Source organism: Sarcophilus harrisii, chromosome 5, assembly GCF_902635505.1.
Source record: "Sarcophilus harrisii chromosome 5, mSarHar1.11, whole genome shotgun sequence".
Taxonomy (NCBI): Eukaryota; Metazoa; Chordata; class Mammalia; order Dasyuromorphia; family Dasyuridae; genus Sarcophilus; species Sarcophilus harrisii.
The window spans coordinates 64,531,856-64,554,897 of record NC_045430.1 but is presented as its reverse complement, the minus strand read 5'-3'; the positions used below and the strand labels follow the sequence as shown (position 1 = coordinate 64,554,897).

The following is a 23,042-nucleotide window of genomic DNA, read 5'->3' as shown; positions in this document are numbered from 1 at the left end:
ATAAACTCAGATTCCAGCTTCTGGGATAAGAACTCACTATTTGAAGAAAACTACTGGGAAAACAGGAAAATAATATGGCAGGAACTAGACAGAGACTAATATCTCACAAACTATACCAAGATACGATTGAAATGGGCTCATCATTTAGACAAAGATATTTGATACTATAAGCAAATTAGGAGAATAAGGGATAATTTATCCATCAGATCTTTGGAGAAGGGAGAAATTTATGACCAAAGAAAAACTAGAAACTGTTAAAAGTTTAGACTTTAATTCTCTAAAACTGGATGATTTTAATTACATTAAATTAAAAGGGTTTTACACAAACAAAACCAATGCAGCCAAGTTTAGATGGGGAGCAGAAAGATAGGAAACAATTTTTATAGCCAGTGTTTCTGATAAAGGCTTCATTCCTAAAATATATAGATAATGGAGTCAAATTTATAAGAATACAAATTATTCTCCAACTGAGAAATGGTCAAAGGTGGCAAGGAACTAGATTTGAGGGACTACCCATCAATTGGGGAATGGTTGAATAAGTTACAGTATACAAAGGTAATGGAATACTGTTCTACAAGAAATGACTAATAGGCTCATTTCAGAAAGACTTGGAAAAATTCATATGAATGATGCTGAGTAAAGTGAGTAGAACCAGGAAAACACTGACACAGTAATAGAAAGACTATGTGATCAACTGTGATAGACCTTTTAGCTCTTCTCAGCAACACAGTGATCCAAGATAATTCCAATAGATTTTAGATGAAAAATGCCATCCACATCCAAAGAACAAATCAAATGTGGTTCAAAGCATACTTTTTGTTGTTTTGTTGTGTTTTTTTGTGGTTTTTCCTTTTTTGTTCTGATTTTACTTTCTCAACTCTTGTGAATTCATGTGAAAATGTTAAAAACTGATTGTACATGTATGACCCATAACAGTTTGCTTCCTGTCTCGGGGAGGAAGGAGGTAAGAGAGGGAAAGAAAAAAAAATGGAACTCAAAATCTTACAAAAATTAATGTTGAAAACCATCTTTACTTGGAATTGGAAAAATAACGTGCCATTAAAATTTTAAATTAAAAATCAAAAAATAAAATAAAATGAAGGACTGACCAGTTGGAAGCATAGAGCTGGAGGTTTTTATAAAAATGTTTGTATCATTTCTTTTTGTGGTGGCAAAGAACTGGAAAATAAGTAGATGCCCATCAGTTGGGGAATGATTAAATAAGTTATGGTATATGAAAGTAACAGAATATTATTATTCTATAAAAAAATCATGCACAATCATGATTTTAGAAAAACCTGAAAAGATACACAAACCGATGCTGAGCAAAACAAGTAGAACCAGGAATACATTGTACACAGTAACAAGAATATTTGTGCTATGATCAACTATGAAAGACTTGGTTCTTCTCAGCGGTCCAAGGATCCAAAGCAATTCCAATAAACTTTGGATAGAAAACACTTCCTGCATCCAGAGAGAGAGAGAACTATGGAGAATGAATGTAAATCAACACATGCTATGTTCACTTTTTCATTTTTTCTTCTTTTATGGTTATTCTCTTTTGTTCTGATTTTTCTCTCCCAACATGATATATAAAGAAATGTGTATTTTAAAAAATTAATGTATATGAATAACCAGAAAAAAAACAACAATAATAATAATAAAAGGAATAGAGATAGAAGCTCTTCCAGGGTAAGAAGGCCCACTTGAATTGGACAAGTTACTTGGAAAGAGGAGGACAGTAGATCTGTTGATCTGACTGAACTTAACACCCCTCCTATCCAGCAGTTAAACATCTTTGAACAATCGGTGGGGAAGAAGTGGTCCCCCTCTAAATTACAACACATGTGAGACTGAATCCCTTTAGATAAATTCCAGTGTCTTCCTTGAGTCACCTTAGCTCAAATTCTACTTTAAAGCATTCACAATAAATTAACTCTGAGGGTGGAACCTTGTAGCAAAAAGAGTCAGTTGTGAAAAAGTTTATTAGGTAGAAAATCCAGAAAAGTGCTCAATGGTGAAAATAAGAAATAAAGAATATGTGTGGTCAACAAATATCAGTGCTGCCAATGCCTCTGAAGAGGGGAAAGGAAGATTATCTGAAAACTCAAAGGATGCACTTTCAATAAAATGGCCAAGGCAGGAAGGAAAGGGAAGTGAAGTAATTACCAAGGGAAGGTTTCAATATTAAGTGCCAGTCAAAGATAGCTGACTTAGCAGAATGTTCATACTGGAGGAAGTATTCATACTGCAGAAAAATTAGATACCATGTAGGAGGACTGGGATCAAATAATTCCAGATGGAGGAGTTTGGAATTTATTTTTTAATGAATAGAGACCCACTCCAAATTTTGAGGAGAATAATATATATATATGATGGCTTCAATTTTTTATTTTAAAATTATTGTTGATAATTTGTTTTGAAATTACCTTCACTTAGGGAGGGAAATTTGGAACACAAGATTTTGCAAGGCCTAATGTTAAAGAATTGTCCATGCGTATGTTTTGAAAAATAAAAAGCTTTAATAAAAATAAATAAGAAATTCTTTTCATTTATTTGTAAAAATGTATATAGAAGAATTGCACATATTTAACATATATTGGATTACTTATCATCTAGGGGAGGGGGTGAAGGGAAGTGAGGGAAAAAATTTAGAACACAAAATTTTGTAAGAGTGAATGTTGAAAATTATCCATGTATTTCAAAATATATTTTTGAAAATAAAAAGCTTTAATATAAAAGAGGGGGGAAGAAATTACCTTTATTTCTGAATATAACCCTCTCTTCTGTTATACAGTATATTATTTCTTGTACCATAGCTTTTTTCATGGTATTTTGCAACATTTTCCATCTCTGCAAAGGGAGAGGGTGCATTTTCTTATCTTTTCTCCAGAATCATGCTTAATCATTATAATGGCATAGCATTTAATATCAAAAAATGTTTTAAGATATAAACTGCTCTGACTTGATATCTGGTAAGATTCAGGATTTACAATCATAAAGACTCCTGAGTATTTGTAAACTAAATGCTTTACTTATGTTACCTTTTTTCTGGATTCTAATACCTACAATAGCTGGTATTCTATTGATTCAACTTTAAAAAGGGCCTGGAATTGATGTACGCACAAGAAATTACCTTTTAAAAAATTACCAATGGGATTTTCCCTTAATTAACTCTTTTTTGCAAAAACCTTTTGCTTTTCAGCCAAGTCTACAATCATGCTTTAATATAGCATCACTGCTCACCTCAATAGATTCAACAAGGAAACATTCTTTTCAAGTATAGACTCCAGGAGAAAGACCGTCTAAGCCCTAGCTGGTTTTACTTGCAGACGCAGTAGCAGCTATACTATTTGTACTTCATATATTTCTCCCACCTTCATAACATGCACTATGATGAGTGGAAATGAAAAGAGACTTCTGGAGGACAAGACCTCATCTTGGGTAATCTTTTAAAATTAGAAATGGATCATAAAATCCACTAACTTGCAAGAGCCCTGGCTCCTGATAACAGAGTAAACTGTTCCCTGACATTTCACAGAACACTACAAAGAACACCAAGTGCCAGAGTAACATGATACCTCTCCCTCCATTTCTTCCCTGATTTCTTTTCCTTCCTCATCAGCATGTGCTTTTTCAAGTGCATGAAGAGAATTACAGTCTCAAAATTGTACAGCTCTTAAAGGTTCAAGCAATCACTGAAACATTCCCATTACAAGCCTGACAGGTGGCCATCCAGTTTCCCTCTGAAGACCTCTAGAAATGGGAAGCCATACTTTGGGACAGTTCTAATTGTTAGGAAGCATTTCCTTCAGGAGAGTTGAAATCTGCCTCTGCAATTTTTACCTATTCTCTTGAGATTTTCTCTCAGGGGCCAAATCAAATAGTTTAAGCCAATTATTAAATGGTCTCCACTACTTCCACCCCCAAATCTTCTCTTTTTCAGCCTTAAATATCTCCAAGTTCCTACAAATGATTCTTATCCAGCATGATTTCCAGTCTTCTCATCATTCTGGTCATCTTCCTCTGGATAGATACTGCAATTTATTAGTGTTATTCTGCAAATTTGGTTCCTATAGTTGAACCCAAAGATCCAGATGTGGTCTGATCCAGAGCAGAGGACAGAACTCTCACCTACATCATTGTGAACACAGCCTCAATAGCATTTGCTTTTTTTGGCTGCCATTTCACTGTTGATAACTATAAAGCTTGGCAGTCATCGAAAACTCCCCAGAACTTTTCCACATTAACTATTATCTACGTCAATCTTGCTTTTGCAGGTTGATTTTTTTTGGAACTTTATAAGTCAAAAGATCTTCCTTTTTGCCATTATTAAATGTCACCTTTCTACATTCAGCCCATAAAAGATCTTTTTGGGTCCTCATTCTTACCATTCAATATTCATTCAATTCAATGTTGGCTAAATTGAATTATTTGAGCAAATGATACCTGCTCATAGTCATAGAAATGGTTGAAAGGAGTGCATCTTTCAACATTAAAAGGCTCTAATTGCCTATTTGTCTAACCTCTTCTTCTGTCTCACCTCCAAAAGCTTTAAAACTTGCACACAAAATAAAGATATCAAAAAACTATTTTGAATATAAATGTGAGGCAGATTACATGATTTTTAATGGCTTAAACTTTCAAGTAGGACAGAGAGATAGTGCAGTAGGTAGTGTTAAGAAGTAAAGTTCAAAGAACCTGAGGTCAAATTCAGACTCAAATAACTGGCTGTGTCATTCTGGGCAAGTCACTTAACCCCAAATGCAGTTTTTCATTATAAAATGAGCTGGTGAAAACCCCAAATGGGGTCACAAAGAGTCAGAAATAGCTGCAAACAATTGAACACACATACAAATCTTCAGTTAATATCTTAGAAATTAGCTTTGGAAGTTTAAAAAAAAATTGCATTTAAATTAGCCCTATGGCTATACATTCCCTTGTTTGACAACAATATCCTTTACTGCTTGACTCTTAATGGGAATTTCAGGACTAAGAGGTGGGATTTTTTTTTTTTTTTTCAAGAAATGGAAGAGGTGCCAAATGCTGCAAATTGGATAAAAAGCATCTCTGGTAATCATGAGATCTAAGGCCTAGTTTCAGTTCTGCCACTAGCTAGTTAAAAGATCTTGAATAAGCTAAACATCAATTCTCTGCATTTTAGTGTCCTCATCTGCAAAGTATCAGACTAATTCATCTTCGTCACTTCCAATTCTAAAATTTTCATGAAATATCACCATGTAAGTGCCCAACTATAGAAGTTTTTAATCTGAATTCCACAAACTTTTAAAAATAGTTTTATAAACATATTTCAATATAATTGACTTCATTTGTGATCCTGTGTTTTAAGTTCTTAAAAAATATTATTCTGAGAAAAAGTCTATAGGATTCACCAGACTGCCAAAAGGTTCTATGATACACCAAAAAAAGGTAAGAATCCTTGATCTATACAAGGTCACACTCATAAAGGAACAGGAGCAGGCTCACATTTTCCTCAATCCCTCTTTGGAGGTAGGAACTTAAGCTGGAATTTTCAGACCATAAGTCCCAAAACAATCTGTCTACCTGACCCAAAGTATCACTTCATAATTCCTAAATAATTTAAAAATATATATATTTTGATTGGTATTTTTCTTTTATATCAAATTTTTCTCTATAATTAATTTCCTCTGTAGTAATCATTCCTCTTCCCCTCCCAGAGAACCATCACTTAAAATAAATTTTTTTTCTTCTTTTTAAGCACAAAAATTTTATTTTTCATTCCAAATTTTCTCCCATATCTACCCATCCCCCCACCCAATGAGAAGGCAAGAAAAACAAAACCAATTACAAGTGTGTAATCATGCGAAATAAATGTCCATATTAACCAGGTGTTTTGCTTTTTTTTTTTTTTAAGAGAAATATGCTTCCATCTACATCAGTTCTCCATGCGGAGGTGGACATCATGTTTCCTGAAATCTTGAGTTCCAAGCTAACTTCAGACATGTAGTTATTACACTCTAACCTTTCCTAAAGAAAGAATGAAGAAAAATATCCTGAGCATTACTTAGGGAGGTAGAAATGTCATAAAAATATTACGTACACACATATACCTAGTGAGTGTGTGTGTGCATACGGACAGACGGACCAGACAAACGCTCATGTTCGGGCCTTTCACGGTTGCTCCAGGACTCGGGCCATGGCGTTCCCCGGTGCTCTGTGCTGAGTAAGTCCCGCTTGCATTTCTGAAACCCTACTTTCCGGAGGGAGGATGTGGCCAGCAGCCCCCACTTTGGCGCAGGCTGCGCCCGAAGCCCTGCAGCCGCTTGCCTTTAGTTCACTGTAGCTGGTCTCTTCGCGGACAAATGCACGGCACAGGCAACACAGAGCGCGGGCCCCAGCTCTCTTGCAGACACACCAAGGTCCCAGGCTGGTTTTCCTTTGGTCTACTCCACAGTGGGCCCCAAACAGGAGGGCTAGTTCTACTAACTAGCAGAGCCGAGCCTTTGGCTCCGCTATGACGGCCTTCCAACCCCGCGGGGAGGTAAGTACTACAGGTATAACCGCTTTTATGGGGGAGAAAGCAGAGGGTCACGGAAAATGGTCTGTCCTCCGCCTCATAGCTGGGATCAGAGGGAGGCCGCAGCCCGGCTCCTCCGCCTCCGCAGGTGATGCGGCCCAGGACTTGCCCAAGCCCGAGCTAGCTGCTTTTCTAGCGCACCCACAGGCAGCTTCCAAGAGGTGCAAAGCCCGGAGCCCGGGGCATGCACTGAAATGAAGAACTCCCGACATCCGGGCCTCCGGCCTGGCAGCCTGGCCCAGCCTTCTCTAGGGAGGAGAGAAGCCACAACGCAGCTCCTAAAAACCAAACGGACACCTGCTACCAGCCATCCCCTCCAAGTCCGGCTCCCATTGCTCCCGGCATTAACACCGGACTCTGGCCACTAGAAAGGGAAGGCGCTGGGGCACCGCCTCCCGCCAGTTTCAGTGAGCCAGTAAGGCTCCGAGGGGCTCCGCGACAAACTCTGGTTTGGCATCCAACAATCGGCCTTGCAGAGAATGGCCACATAATGATGGAGTTTTCTGACCACAACTGATGAAGGCTGCCTCCCAAGGCGAGGAGGAAATATGATTTACATAACCAATGGTGCATCCATGAGGAGGAAACTGTGGCTCTTCTGAAGATCTGAAATACTAGGGATGATCTCTGCCAGGGGCTTGATCTGCTGCATGGAAAGAACATGTGTCTCCTTGGATCTCATAACATGTTAGTGGATTGGTGTTTCATCACAAAAATTTACACTGACATATAAAGGTAAATAAGCAAAAGGCAAATAACGGAAAATACAGAAGCATCTCAAGTTTGATTCAATTCAACATTCAGTGTACTTAAAGGTGATCCATAATACTTTGCACAAAAAATTTTTTATTGTACAGTTCTTTCAAGCCTGAAGTCTACCTTCTCCATCCCACATAATTACTAATTCCATTTTTAGCCATCAGTCCCTGCTGCTGCCCTACTTCTCAAGGCCACAAGTAGGGAAAAAAACAAAACAAAACAAAAAACAAACATGCATTAGCCAACTAAAAAGGAAAATTTTAAAGCAGGGGTTGGAAGGAGGTTATCAGGAATGAGAGGACGTGCAAAGGGATGAACCAGCTGCTGTCCCTGAAATACAACCAATAATCCCACCCCAACAGGGAAGGATAAAGAGAAGCACAGGAACAGTCCTCAGTCAAAGATCAGAAACACTAGGGCATGAAAACAGTGCTATGTGTCAGGGATTGGGACTTAAACAATTGCCCAAAAACCTGGATAATTAATCAGAAAGTCACAGAGTCATTCTGACAAAAAGTGAGACAGACAAGTATTCTCTTTTCAGTGGAGTTGCCTGGAGTTCACCAATCTGGCACAAGGTCACTTTCTAGCTTATAATCCTTGATCTGTCCAGTCAGATTGAGATCTGACCTAGAATAATGGTTGGCTAACGAGAGCTAACACTTACATAGCATTTACTATGTGCCAGGCACTGTACTAAGCACCTTACAAATATCCAGTTTGATTCTCTCAACAGACCAGAGGAGGTAGGAGCCCTATTTTACAGATCAGGAAACTGAGGCAAATAATTTTTACATGACTTGCCCAGGATGACACAGCCAATAAGTCTGAGGCCAGATGGGAACTTAGATATACAGGCCCAGCACTGTATCCAAGTTGCCACCTAGTTGTCCCCAATTTGCTGAGAGTTCTGCAATCCACACAGAGATTCAAATTTGTTATCATCTCTTGACAAACAAAAGTTTTCCCCCATCAAGTATCATTCAAACTAATTAATAGAATTAATTTCCAAGGAACTTTCATGAGATAGTTCAATTAGGTTCAAATTAGGTTCAAATTCCCCAACTTGTAAAAATCACCCTTTCCTTCCCTTCCCATGACTTAGCCTCTAGTCACCAAGCCTACCTCTCAGTGATCCTGCCTCTGGACAGATAAAAAAATATTCCATAGCTCCTGGTCATGACTCCAAGACAAGCCCATTTGCAAAGGACTCTTGGGAGTGAGCTATTCTAAGGAAGAGAGACGGACAGGCCTGCATTGGCACCAGCCACTTCCCTATCACTTGGAATGATGGCACTGAACCCAGAGAAGCTGAGAGCAAGATCCTAGTCCGAATCTGCCCACCCTCCCTCAGCTGGGTTTTTTGCAGTATTCCACGTGACCAGACTTAGCTTTCCCAGATTATCATTAGCCCTAAAATAAGAGACCCGAGACATTGAGCTGCAAGATTGTAGAAGTCAGTAAGACGTTCTTCCAGTGTCAGTACCAAGAATGGAACAGTTGAGTAGGTTCCAAAGCTCACTCCATCACGAATTATAAGACGACAGGTAGCATGGAGAAAAGATGGTCCCTCGAATGCGATAGAAGATGTGAGCCAACTTGTAGAAGAAAGGCAGTGAAGAAGGACAAGCTGTGGGACACAAAGAGACTTCTGTGAATGGCTCTTCCCCTTCTTATCTCCTATATCCTCATCTCCTATCCCCCTTTAAAATTTCACCCACTCATTCATCTTCTCCACTATGATCTACCCAATTAGAATTTTTCCTTCTGCCTATAAAATAACCACTGACCTAGGAAACTTTGGAGTACATGTCAAAGCCTTAGGAGATACAGTATAAAACTATCTATACCTTCCCTATTTGAGAACTAGGACCTCAAGGATTAGAGAGAAATAAAGGCAGAAAAAAAACAGAATTCAGAGGCAAAAAATAAAGCAAGAAGGCAAAGAATTGGCAGGAATGAATAAAAAATTATTCTTAGCTTTTCCGAAAATTAGTTAGTGAATATTTCTTAAAGGAATGGGAAAATGCACTGAAGAGTTAAAAAGGAGTTATGAAATACTAAAAACAGAAAAAGGAAACAGATAAAGGAACTAGAAAGAATAGGGAGGGAAAGTAAGACTTTTTGAAAATAAGTAGCTTTCTTAAAGTAAAATTATTTTAAAATGAAATGCAAAAGAATAACAGAGGAAACAATGAAAATTAAATTAAAAGGGAAATAGTGGAACATCTATAAACCTCTATCAGTCTAGTCAGTGTTTCTTTTCCTGAAAAGTTCAAACATGTGCTCATGTGTCTTCAGGTGAAGAAGGAAACCAATCATATTTCATCACTCACCTGGATCAAATCTCACCATCAAGAGGCACAGGATCAAAGCAATCAAGATGGTCTTCTTTAAGGGCAGAGAAAGGACATGGTCCACCACAGACTCTAGCAACCAACGTAGCAACTTCCACAGAGCCAGCAGCTTTCGGCAGAAGGTACCTGGGAGAGGAGGACAGGCACTCATAAGTCCAAAGTAATGAGGAATGTCTCTTGTGAAGCTCTTAAACTGGCTCTGACGACAATCCCCAAAGTGTGGTTCAGGGGAAGAAAAAAAAACCCAGAACCCCATATTTTCAGCACTGATATCTTAAGATGTCACTAAATTCATGTTTCTATAACACCCTGGGTTAGAAGAAGTTTTTCTCAGTGATAATCACTATATACATATGAGGCCCAGAGAGGTTAAACTACACAATCTGTGAGTATCTTAAGTCTCTTGATTCTAGATCCAGTTCTCTTGCCACTATATCTTGCCACTAGCTGACTCCTAAGGCAAATTATGTCCTGCCTACCTCACAGGGGTACTGTAAGGGGCAAATGAAACAGCACTATGATGGAAAGAGAGCTGGATTTGGGAGCTGAGAAGACCCAAGTTCAAAGAGAAGGGTGAAAACAACTGATAAATATAAAAATAATTTATATTTGGGTTGGCAAGGCAAACATAATAGTCCTTTATCACATTTTGTGTGGAGGATAAATCAGAGAAATGACAAACTGGAAATGGGGCTACCAATTAGGGACTGTTGCAATAATCCTAGTAAGAAGTCCCACAATCATTTACAACTAAGCAGATAGCTGACCAGTCTTCTTGCTTTCTCTCTTCCCTTCCTTGACCAAGAAATCAAGGAAATAAAACCTCTGTTATATACATGGATAAAAATAAAAATAAAAATAAAAAGACAAAATAAAATGATACATTGTCCCTATGTCTAAATCTGTACTGTAAGTCCATCACCTCTCTGTTAGAAATTAAGCATCATTTTTCATCATGAGTCCTTAGGCATTTTGGTCATTGTGTTGATAAGAATTCTTTAATTTTTTCTTTCTTTTTAAAAAAAAATACTTTGTTTTAATCAGCTAAAATCTTGCTTTTCACTCTCCCATTTCATTCCACATATCCCCATTAAGAGCACAAGAACTTAAATAAACATGGATAGTCAATCAAAACAAATATTTACTTTAGCCATATCCTAAAAAAAATTATCTCTCATTCAATACTGAGTCCTTCTCCTCTCTATCAGGAGGTGGGTAGCGTATTTTATCAATATTCTTCTGAAAATATGATAGCCCATTACTCTTATCAAAGAGTACAGTAGTATCATACCACATTTAAATGCCATCCTTTACTACCTCAAAAAGAGCTCGACATATTTTTATACATCCTTAGAATTTGTTTTGCTTAGGACTAATCCCTTCCCCCATTTATTTTCCCTCTAATTTTCTCTTCCCTTTCCTTTCTCCCTGTTGAGTGAAATGTCTGTGTGTTCATGTATTTTTTCTTTTAACCAGGTCAAATGAATGAAGTTCTAGTGTCGGACACTCTCTTCCACCCCTCTTCCTTTTTTATATAATTATGTCTACTTGTGTACCTTGAACATAAGATGCTTTTCCTAAGCTTCCTTTCTTTTCCTTTTCCTCTCTCTTTCCATTATTTTCTTAAGATCATGTCTACTAGGTCTTCCTCTAAACTTTGACGATGATAGGATTTAAGGCAAAGATGTATCATCTCTGCACATTTCAATGTAAGTAATTTATCCTTATTTAGTCCTTTAGCATTGTTCATTATTACTTTTCTATATTTCTCGATATTCTTATGTTTGAACTTCAAAATTTCTCCACAACTCTGGTGTTTTTATCTGAGATACTTGGATATCCTCCATTTCATTAAAGATCCCTTATATCAACACCCAGTTTTGCTGGGCAAGTTCTTGGCTGTAAACTCAGATCCTCTGCCTGCTAAAATATCATTTTCCAAATTCTCTGCTTCTTTATAATGTGGCTAAATCACATGGCATCCTGACTGTGCCTTCTTGGTATCTGAATCTTTTTTTTTTTTTTCCCCAGCTGCTTGTAGTATTTTTCCATTGACCTGAAAGCTCCAGATTTTGACTATGATGAAATTTGGGCTTCCGCTTTGTCCTCTGGTTCTAAGAGATCTGCACAATTTTCTTTTAAGAGGTCTTAAGATATCTATGGGGGGTTGAGTGTATTTTCTTTTTTTTTGGCCTTGGTATCCAGATAGTCCAATGATTTTTAAATTGTTTCTCCCTGATTTACTTCTAGTCAGTTGTTTTTGATATGAAATAGCTTATATTTTCTTCTATTTTGTCAGCCTTTTTATTTTTAATTTCTGTTGACTCATGAAATCATTGGCTTCAATTTAATCCATCTGAATATTAGGAAGTTTGTTACTTAGGTAAGGTTTTGTACCACTTGTGCCAAGTTGTGAATTCCCTTTCTAATTCTTTCTTCCACAGATCTCTTTTATTTTCATATTTTTCCCCCTTAAATGTTCTTATTACTTTAATAAACTTTTTTTTAACTCTTGTTTCTTCTTTCCCAGAAATTCTAGTTGAGTTTGTACCCAAGCTGTGTTTTCTCTGAGGCTTTGCTTGGAGATTTATGTTTGAACATCTCTGCCACCATAATGCTTCCTTATGGTGGTATTCTTTTTATTGTTTGTCCATTCTTCCAGACTACTTCCTGATTTTGTACTTGATGCTAGAACTGTGCTCTGCCAGAGTTTCAGAGAGAAGGTCTGGGCTAGTCCTGTGGACACTTTCTTAGCCTTTTGAAAGTTGTGTTCCTGCAGGATCTCAGGAACGGGATGGGTACCTGAACATTTTCATATGCTCCCAAGTCTCCCAACTAGACTGATTTAAGGCAAAGTCGGATTGCTGCCCTCCTGGTATGCAAATACCTGACCTGTATTAGGGTCTGGGCAGGAGCAGACTGCTGCTTAAGAGATTCTACCCTTCCAGTCAGCTGGAAAGCTCTATTGGTGCAGAGTGAGAGAACTATAGGTTCTGCCTTTGGTCTGAGATCCCACCTGGTTATTCTTCTGCATGTTAGGTTAGATTCTAGAAGCACAACCCTCTCTGATTTTGGGGTCTAAGCCATCTGCTGCTGCTTGTAGTTTCTAAACTTCCTCTTTTCTTCATGTACAGCCTGGAACCCCCTCCCTGGGAGTACCACTCCCCAGCAAAGGTCTCCTCCTCAGCCATCTCTAAACCTGTAATCCAGGCCTAGAGGGCTACCGCTGCCACCTGTCTCCTGTCCACTGCAGTGTCCCCTATGAGTCTGGGATGCCTTGGTTCTAGTCTGGGTCCTCCTCTTACCCCAATTCATAGCTTCTCCATGGAGAGCTCTACCTGCTGCACGCTCCTAATCAGATCCCGTCCCCTGTGTCTGAAGATGTTCCTGTTTTATCTCTCTGTGCTGACCTATGCTGGACAAATAAATCATCATGAATCTTTCTGGCTTTCTCCATCAGGAATCAGTCTGGTTGCATGTTCTAGATTTGTTTAGAAAAATTTCTCATGATCTTGGCTCCACCCCTATCAGCAGATCGTTTTCAAGAGTTTCTATAGCTAAAAACATGTCAATATGTTGTAAAAAGTCTCCCCTAATTTAGCTAGGCTAGTTCTCAGACAACATACATAACCCATCACTGGGCTCAACCAGTGGACCCAATTATCTGGACTAAATTAACACTGAAGTAACTTTAAAGCTGACTGATTTAACAGAATAAAACCTTATGAACCTTTTATGAACATTTAACTTTTCTATTCTCTGATTCTTTTGCAATATATTCTTCTATATTTTGATCTGTTAGGTAAACCAACCACTAGGAGAAAGCACCCTAAGTCATCAGGACAGTTATCCTTTCAGATATAACTCCCAGTATGAAATATTGAAGATGTGATTCTAGTTTACAAATCAGTTTTTTGTTTAAGTTTCTGGAAATCAAGGACTATCTTATCTAAATGTTCCCACTGTGTTCTGCACACAGTGAAAGCTTAATAAACATCTGATATTGCAGTGAATGTCCTACTCTCAATCAGCTAGAAAAATCAAGTTTTGAAGCTAAAAAGATGAAAACCAGACTAAATCTAAGGTGAACTGAAGAAGAATCAGTTAAAGGGCTTCTCTCTAATACCATGTTTGGATCTTTCAGAAACAGTTAATTCACCAAATCACAAAATTGCAAGGTTGGAAGGGTTCTACAAAATTACTTACTTCAACTCATACCTAAATAAAAAAAAGATCAAAAAGTATTTATGCAATCTTAGCTTGAAAAAACCTCACTACTTCCCAAGGTAGTCCATTCCACTTTGGCAGAGTTCTAATTGTTAAGAAGCTTTTGCTTAAGTAGAATAAAAAAACTGCCCAACTACAAGTTCCAACCATGAATCCTAGTTCTTCTTTGTGGGATCAAGGAGAAAAGATTTAATTCCTTTAATCCTCCAGGCCGTTGTAGAATCAAATGAGAAAATGTTTTATTTTGTTTGGATTTTTCTTTTGCAATATGGCTAATATCCAAATGTTCTGCATCACCTCACTATGTATAAGCAAAACTAAGTTGCTTGCCTTTTCAAGAAGTGGGGAGAAGAGGAAAGAAAAGAATTTGGAACTCAAAATTTTTCAAAACAATTGTTAAATTATTTTTACAGATAATTAGTATTTATTTCATGAAATAATGAAAAATAATTTTAAAAATAAACAGAAAATTAATCTGTAAACCTATTATAAATTTCAGTATATTTTTTTTAATTATTCTTATTTGAGCCATGCTTCTTAATAAGTCAACCTTTCTCTAATCTACCATTCTTGTAACTATACTTGTAACTAGTCTTTCTTTGTGCACAAAACTTATTATGTTCTTTATAATAATTTTTAATTGTCTACCAAATAAAGTACAAAGTTCTTAGGCTGGTATTCTAGCCCTTGTCCAACTTCCAAATGCCAGAATCTCTGAATTAGAAGAAAGTTCAGAGGCCAACCCAGACATGAGCAAGAATCCCCTTTACAAAGTACCTGATGGTACCTAGACTTTACCTGAAACCTCTGGTGAAAACGAACCCTCGATTCTTCCAAAATAGCCAATGCTTCAAACAAGCCTAATTTTGGAAAAGCTTTTTCTTCTTCTATTTAGGCAATTCTGCTACTTTGCAGCTTCCACCAATTCCTCCTAATTCTGCCTTCAAGAGTGGGCTGAACAAATCTAATCCTTCTTCCATCAGTTAGCCAAGATGACAACAGAAAGAACAATAGCATTTCTATATCCCTTTGAGGCCTGCAGGTGCTATCCACCAAGGCTTTTTGTCCAGACAACCCTCACTGCTAGCATTCTTCTCAAGTTTTTTTTCATGGATCTCCGTGCAATGCACTATTACGAGGGGTTAACTTCCCCGCGGTAATGTCCTACCTCCCTGGTTCTCCCTTTGTGGTTCCTGGGTTTTCTGGAGGCTCTCCTCTTGTTGCTGCCTTGCTGTGGCGATGGCTTGAGAAGCGGCCTGTCGCTGCTCCTCCTTGGCACAGAGCGCAGTCATGTCTTCTGCAGCTGTCCAACAGTGCAAGGGCAACAGCACCCGAAAAAGATGCAGTTCAAATATGGCCCCGTATTCTGGCAGATCTCGATTGGCTGGCTCTCTCAACCAACTGCTGGCCACCTCCAGGATCGCCTGGGGCTCCTTTACTTTGCTGTACAAAAGAATGCTACCATCCCCAACCCCAACAAAGAACAACGTCAAGCATTCATCATTACTCAAACTCTTCTTAGCTCCCAACCGCCTTCCATATGAAATGGGAGGACTGGAAATCTCTGGAATTTGGGGGATCAACTTTAAGAAGGTTGACCTTTCCCTTCCTCCTACCCTACCTCCTACCTTCCTCTTCTTCCCATGTTCTCTGCCTCTTTCCCTGCTATAACCCTCTCATACGTCCTCCTCCCTACACCCATGGTGTTCCAGGGTTCAGAGATTCAGGGATCAGAAATAGGGAGCGCATGGTGAGCAAATGAACCTCACCGAGGACCCCAACCTCGTTGGGGTTTCTAGTGAGCATCTTCGCATTCTCAATGGTAACTTACCACAGTTCCAGAATTTTGGGGGGCAGATGTTCTGGGTGCGGATAATACTGCAGAAGCCAAGAGAGAACTTCTCGCCATCGATCCATCTCTGCTAGGGCCTGGATCCCCACCACACACAGGAAGCACTTCAGGTCCTTGCTGTGATGAGCAGTTTCAAAGCAGAAGCTATCACTCGTTCTGTCCCTTCCCCTCCCTCTCCCCTCCTGGACCTGGGATGCTACTCTCCTCCTGGCCAAGTTCACCATACAGGGGTCCTCAAACTTTATAGGGAGCTAGTTCACTGTCCCTCAGGCTGTTGGAGGGCTGGACTGTAGTAAAAACAAAAACTTTGCTTTGTGGGCCTTTAAATAAAAAACTTCATATCCCTGGGTGAGGGAGATAATTGTCCTCAGCTGCCGCATCTGGCCAGCGGGCCATAGTTTGAGGACCCCTACAGATGCATTGTTCCCAAGTGCACTAGCCAGTTTCAGCACTTATGAAATGTTCCTCTCAGGAGCTTAAGATTACTGAACATTCTTGAAGGATTTAGAAACCCTGAAGCAAATTACAGTATGCTTCCCCACCTTACCCAATAAATTTGTACAGGTGATAATCAGACTAAAGTGAATAGCTGGCTTTGGGGGAAGAGAATGATGGTAATAATGATAGAAGGTAGCATTTATACAGTGCTTCATGTTTGCAAAGCACTTTAATGTCAACTCATTCAATCTTCACAATAATCCTGTTGAGCTAAGTGTTATTGCTCTCTCCATTTTACAGATGTGGAAACTGAGGCAATAAAGGTTAAGTGACTTCCCACCCAGGATCACACAGGCAGTAAGTATCTGAGAAAGATTTCAAACTCAAGTCTATCTGGATGACGGATTACTGAGTTTACCAACCAAACTATCTTAAAAAGACTACTTGCAAGGTAACTGGAAGGGAGAAAAACCTACTTATCTAGCCCAGAAGCTCATTTATGTGTTTCTGTATGTGTGTATGGTGTAGAGAATCGAGATATCTTTTTAAACATCAATTTTTGGAACTACTTCCTTCTCTCCTAAGAAAGAAATAGCTATGTCAATAAGGAACTGAACATTCCAGTTTTTTAATTGAGCTTTATGGAAAAACAAATAATAACACTGCTCTTAGATGGCCAGAAACGTCATATGGCAATGGTGAGGCAGAATCAGATATTTCTCCAGCAACAAACAGTAAAGAAGCTATGGACAAAATCTTGGGCCCTGCCACCATCTCCTTTGTTTCTACAAAAAAGGCCTTACAGACTTGGAAAAAGAGATATCTGGCCAAGGAAGGTAGAGGTGAGGCAGGGTCTCTTACTGTAACCTGTGACCTGATAGGCACATTTTTCCTTTCCCTTCCCCCACAATGCTATCCTGCCTACATTTCCATCTTAAACTTGAGAGTCTTCCTCTGTTGATAGGGCAGCCAAAAAACAATTACGGTAACTGTAAAAAAAAATTAGGGCAGCTTTAAAGGGACAACATTTTTATAATAACTTTCTTGTAATAAATAGTTGACAGTAAATATCACCTGTACTATCTACTGAAAATGCTCTTTTAGGACTATTTTAACTATATCAGCATAAGCTTCTTAGAAAAGATTTTGCTTTTCATCTATGTATTTCCAATGAGGCTGTCTAGTGACTTGCATATGCTAAGTGATTAAGAAATATTTGTTTAATCAACCCTGTTGATTCAAGTATGATGGGTAGAAAAGTTATATGATGGATCCAAACAAAATTTATCAAATTTTTTTTTAAATATTGATAGAAAAAGGTACCTGAGCTCCTCGGATTAAGCAAAGGGCCCTGATCACAGATTATGATCTAGAAAAGGCCTTAGAAGACATCAAAAGTGTTGCTCCAATTTTTTTTAATCCCACACCTTGTCAATAAAAAATTCTGAGCACCCTCCAATATGTACACTTGCTCATTTGTAAATATGTATTATTATACTAATAATGATGTTCAAGATAATTAACATAATTTTAATTAAACATTATACAATTTATATGTTTAAATGTTATAAAAATTATAACAAAAATAGAATTTAAAATAATTATCCCACACCCTATCAATAAAAAATTTGTATTGTTGTACTAATAATGATGCTCAATGTAATTAACATAATTTTAACTAAATATTATACAATTTATGTTTAAATGTTATAATTAAACATTATAACAAAAATGAAAATTTAAATAATTATCCCACACCCTATCAATAAAAAATTCTGAGTACCCTTCAATATGTACATGTGCTCATTTGTAAATATATATTGTTGTACTAATAATGGTGCTCAATGTAATTAACATAATTTTAACTAAATATTATACAATTTATGTTTAAATGTTATAATTAAGCATTATAACAAAAATGAAAATTTAAATAATTATCCCACACCCTATCAATAAAAAATTCTGAGTACCCTTCAATATGTGCTCATTTGTAAATATATATTGTTGTACTAATAATGATGTTCAATGTAATTAACATAATTTAAACTAAATATATAATTTATGTTTAAATGTTATAATTAAACATTATAATAAAAATGAAAATAATTATCCCATGCCCTATCAATAAAAAATTCAGAGCACCCTCTAATGGGTACAGTTGCTCATTTGTAAATTTGTAAATATGTGTTGTACTAATAATGATGTTCAATGTAATTAACATAATTTAATTAAATTTTATACAATGTATACGTTTAAATAGAAATAAAAAATAAAAAAGGATGAGATAAAGATGGACTAATATGCGATCCTAAAATCAATAGGGAGGCACTAAATAATAATATATGATCATAAATAAAATTAAAGTTTATTGAGTAGAGAAGTGACATAATCAGACCGGAGAATGCCAGTTTGGCAGCTGTGTGGTAAATGGACAGAGAAGGGGCAGTGAGACCAGTTAGAAGGCCAGAAGCGATACGGAATTAAGGGGAGAAGGTTGGAGAATGGGGTGTAGAGGATGACGTGAAGGCAGAATAGAGAAGAAACCGAAAGGACATCCCCTGGACCTTTCCAGGAGAATGAAGAGTCAGAATGATGCTGACGGGTGGAAAATGCCAGTTCATGAGGGGGTTTAGGGAGAAGAAAACACAATGAGATGGGCCATGGTGATTACAGCCGTTGGTCCTCTGGCATTTGTGCGGTGCCGCTGTCTGGCGGAGGTTCCCACAGCGTTTTCCCACCCGGGGGTTACTGTTACTCCCGTTTTACGGCTGAGGCGGAGGAAGGAAGCGCGGTGTCCCGTCAGAGCCCCGACCTACCTGTCCTCACCCTCCGCTGCCTGCCCGGGAGAGCCCAGTTTCTCGCAGCCCCTCTGGCACGTCTCCAGGCACGCCCCGAAGTCCCGGTGCACCACTAAGTAGTCAGCGGCCTCCTCCAGCAGGCTCCGGAGCACGGAAGGCGGCGGCCCCAGGCCCACGGGCTCGCTGCTTCGGAGCGGCCCCCCCCTGAGCCCCAGGGCCGTGGGCACGGACGCTTCGTTTTTCATGGCAGCCGGAGCCTTTGGGATGGATGCCCTCCGTCTGCTACTCCCTCACCTGCGGTTGCCTGGGAACAGGAGAAAGCCCATCTACCTGGAGCCCTGCCCCCCTGCCGGGAGCACAGACTCAGGAGTCAGAGCGCTGGGAGAGCCAGTCCAGCCCCTCATTTTACAGATGAGAAAACTGAGGCCCAGCGAGAAGGGACTTATCCAAGGTGCGCTAGTGTTAGGGTTTGGACCCCTCTAGGAGCGAGGGCTGGGAAAGCCGGCAAGTGTTCTTCCCGGGAACAGACGGAAAGCGCTAGGCTCCCAACGGTCCTGCCAGCCGGGGGGGTGGGGCTGGGCAGTCATCGGCCTCCGGGCCACCTCTGCCCCAATTTACCGAGTCAACCTTGAACTTGGCAATGCCCCGCTTCTTCTGCCGCCGAGGCTGGGGGCGGGGGTCCTCGAGGACTCCCCCGGCTCCTCCGCCCGACTGACCCCGAGTCCGCCTGGAACTTGGCGAGGTTTTGCTTCCGCTGAGGAGGCCGGGGGGCGCTTCTCGGAAGAATCACGAGCCCCCAGGCCCCCTCCGCCCGCCTTCACCTGAGTCAACCTAAGGTGACACCCGGCACTTAGCAACGACTTGCTGCCGCCGCAACGCCCCACATGGCGCGAGATCTGAACCAAAGCTGGGCCACTTTTACCCACGGGAGTCAAAACCACCGTGGAAAGCTCACCTCCGGCTCCTGCAGAGAGCCGGGGCCACTTAGCCCTCTGCGGACATCTTGGCCACCGATCTCTGCGCTCTTCCTGATAGGTACATGGCCTGCGAGGGGGGAGGAGCAAAGGATTCTGGGAATTGTAGTCCTCTCCGCTCCCCGATCTAGGGCTCTACATAGGGAGGGGGCACTACAATGTCCAGCATTCCAGCCTCCCGGGGGTGTGAGCGACTGCTGACGGGCGCAGAAACCGGTTTTTCCAGCTAGACCACGAGATCTATCTATATCTCTGTAAAAGCGTGCATACACGCCGCTTCACTCCGCAGCATCATTACTATTCCCGTAGCCCAAAGAGATCAGAGAAAAAGCACAGTGATCAATATGTGCAAAAATATCGATAGCAGCTGGAAATGGGGGGGATGCCCGTTAATCGCGGAATGGCCACACACACACACGTCATGGTACATGATTGTGATGGGATATTATTTGGCTAAAAGAAACGACGAGCGGGATGCTCTCAGAGAAACCCGGGAAGATGTAGGAACTGATGCAGAGTGAGCAAGTAGTACCAGGAGAACACTGTGTGGCGGTCAGCTGTGAATGACGTAGCTATTCTCAGCAATTCGAGACAGTTCTGAAGGATCTGTGATGGAACATGTTCTAAGAAAATGAAAAAGAAAAACATTCCATAGGGAAAGAACTAACTGAAATCTGAGTCCAAATGAAAGCATACTTTTTTTTTTTTATTATTTTATTTTTTCTGGTGGGGGGATATTTGTTGTTTTAGGGGGAAATTAATTGTGTTTCCTTTGGGAAAATGACTGATATGGAAATGTTTTACATGACCGCACATTTAGAATGTATATCAAATTACTTGCCTTCTCAAGGAGGGGGGAAAGAGAAGAGAAAGGGAAAGAATATGGAACTTGAGGGTTTTGTTTTTTTTTAAAGAATGTTTAAAATGTTTGCTTATTGAGAAAATTGAGAATGTAATTGAGAAAAATAAAATTAAAATTAAATGTAAAAAAAAGGAAAAGATTGCAAAAAAAAGAGAAAATTGAGAATGTAATTGAGAAAAATAAAATTAAAATTAAATGTAAAAAAAAGGAAAAGATTGCAAAAAAAAGAGAAAATTGAGAATGTAACTGAGAAAAATAAAATTAAAATTAAATGTAAAAAAAAAGGAAAAGATTGCAAAAAAAAAGAGAAAATTGAGAATGTAATTGAGAAAAATAAAATTAAAATTAAATGTAAAAAAAAGGAAAAGATTGCAAAAAAAAGAGAAAATTGAGAATGTAATTGAGAAAAATAAAATTAAAATTAAATGTAAAAAAAAAGGAAAAGATTGCAAAAAAAAGGGAAAATTGAGAATGTAATTGAAAAAAATAAAATTAAATGTAAAAAAAAGGAAAAGATTGCAAAAAAAAGAGAAAATTGAGAATGTAATTGAGAAAAATAAAATTAAAATTAAATGTAAAAAAAAAAGGAAAAGATTGCAAAAAAAGAGAAAATTGAGAATGTAACTGAGAAAAATAAAATTAAAATTAAATGTAAAAAAAAAAAGGAAAAGATTGCAAAAAAAAAAAAAGTCTTCTTTTTCAAAGGGCAATAGAGAGAGTGTAGTGGCTAGTGGGCTTCTTGGAGTCAAGAAGACTAGAGTTTGAATTCTGCCTTTCTTTCAGCTGCGTGACCCTGAGCCTTCACTGAAGATGGAATGATCTAAATCATGAAAATAAATTATAATTGTGAAAATCAGGGCTGAAAAGGGGGTCAATCTTAATTTTGGGGGATGGTTAGTGCAAAGGATTAGAGGTGTGTAAAGTTGATAGTCCAGTTGGGCTGAATTATGGGGAATTTAGTGTGATCAGGCTGGATTGGGATATTGAAGCTAGGTAATGCAGGAACTTTAATGTCTGATTGAAGAGTTTGTATTTTACCTTACAAGATTAATCAATCTTAATTAATTAATTAATCAATCAAATATTAAGGAAGAAACTGATGAAGATTTTTGCCATTTCCTTCTCCAAGTCCTTAAATTCTTATTATGTGCTAAATACTGGTAATATTAGGGATTTTAAATATAACAGCTGAGACTTTCTCAGTTGAGAAAGTCCCTCTTCTCAAGTTCACATCCTAATGGGGGAGACAAAAATAGGGAGCTCCACATGCGAATTAGAAGGAAGAACCTCATGGTACTTAAGATGAAACAATAAAATAAAAATTACTTTTTTAAACATGAGTTCCATTAATGAAACTAAATCCATTTCAAATGCTGAAACTTTTGATTATGTCAAGGATTTTGGTGTCAAAAATGTTCTTTTCTGCCTTCAACATTGTCAGAAACAATTGCCAAATCACATCTCCTGAGATCATGGTTTTGAGGACTGCCAATCCTAAATTACTTGGTCTATTGGTATCAATTATTAGCAATTGAAAATGGGACTTTCCTTCTTTGATTTTGCTATAATACACAAATGCTCTACTTCCACATTCATGAACTCAAAAGTTGCTTTTATCATTACATTTTTTTCATTCAATCTCTGATCTTGTTCTTTATTCTCACATGATCTCCAATATCTCCACACCTCAGTTCTTTCCCAGGCTATCACCCTTTCATTGACTAGTCTTCTCCCTTTCCTATTGTCTAATCCTTGATGAACAGAGTTCAACTCTTCAGACCCTTGTCCTTGCCCTCGCCAGTCCCTTGTTGGATTATTCCCAACATGCATTTCCTATTCATACCACTACTGCATGAAGCTAGAACAAAATTATGAAACTGTAAATTTATGATACATAATCTCAACTTGGCCTTCACTGAGACAAAGGAATCCTTTTAAAATTTCCAAAGCAATTCACTATTGTGACATTTAAAAAATTCCAAAGACATAGTTTCAGGGTAATTCAGCATTTTATTAATAAAAAGGTCAGTGATACTCTTGAATGGAAAAAGATCCCACATGCTGATGAGGTCACAATTTATATGTCCTTAAAAAAAGTGGGTGCTCCTGAAGGTAATAGTTAATAATTGAAAGAGAACAAATATTATAATGAGAGGTAGACATATTCTAATGAAGAGCTGGAGGATGTAACTTTATATCATTTACTTCTAAATTAA

The 23,042-nt window shown here is 38.6% G+C and overlaps 1 protein-coding gene across 4 annotated transcripts in view; it reads right to left on the bottom strand.

The window, feature by feature from the left end:
• PEX26 (peroxisomal biogenesis factor 26) overlaps window positions 1–20,038 on the bottom strand; it is a 39,497-nt gene extending 19,459 nt beyond the window's left edge. For 2 of the 4 annotated variants that reach the window (XR_004229763.1, XM_031939720.1), the window contains exons 1-5: window positions 19,009–20,038; window positions 15,734–15,871; window positions 15,071–15,360; window positions 9,655–9,801; window positions 8,805–8,948 (exon numbers count right to left, since the gene is read on the bottom strand). Coding sequence is in view for 3 of the 4 variants with exons in the window: in XM_031939720.1 (XP_031795580.1) it covers window positions 8,845–8,948; window positions 9,655–9,801; window positions 15,071–15,360; window positions 15,734–15,871; window positions 19,009–19,235 (906 nt within the window). In the remaining variant the exon portion in view is untranslated. Of the gene's footprint in view, window positions 1–5,879; window positions 8,949–9,654; window positions 9,802–15,070; window positions 15,361–15,733; window positions 15,872–19,008 lie in introns of those variants that run through there. The other 2 variants (XM_012550832.3, XM_023504648.2) reach the window with 2 other exon arrangements.
• Between the last annotated feature and the right edge of the window lie 3,004 nt (window positions 20,039–23,042).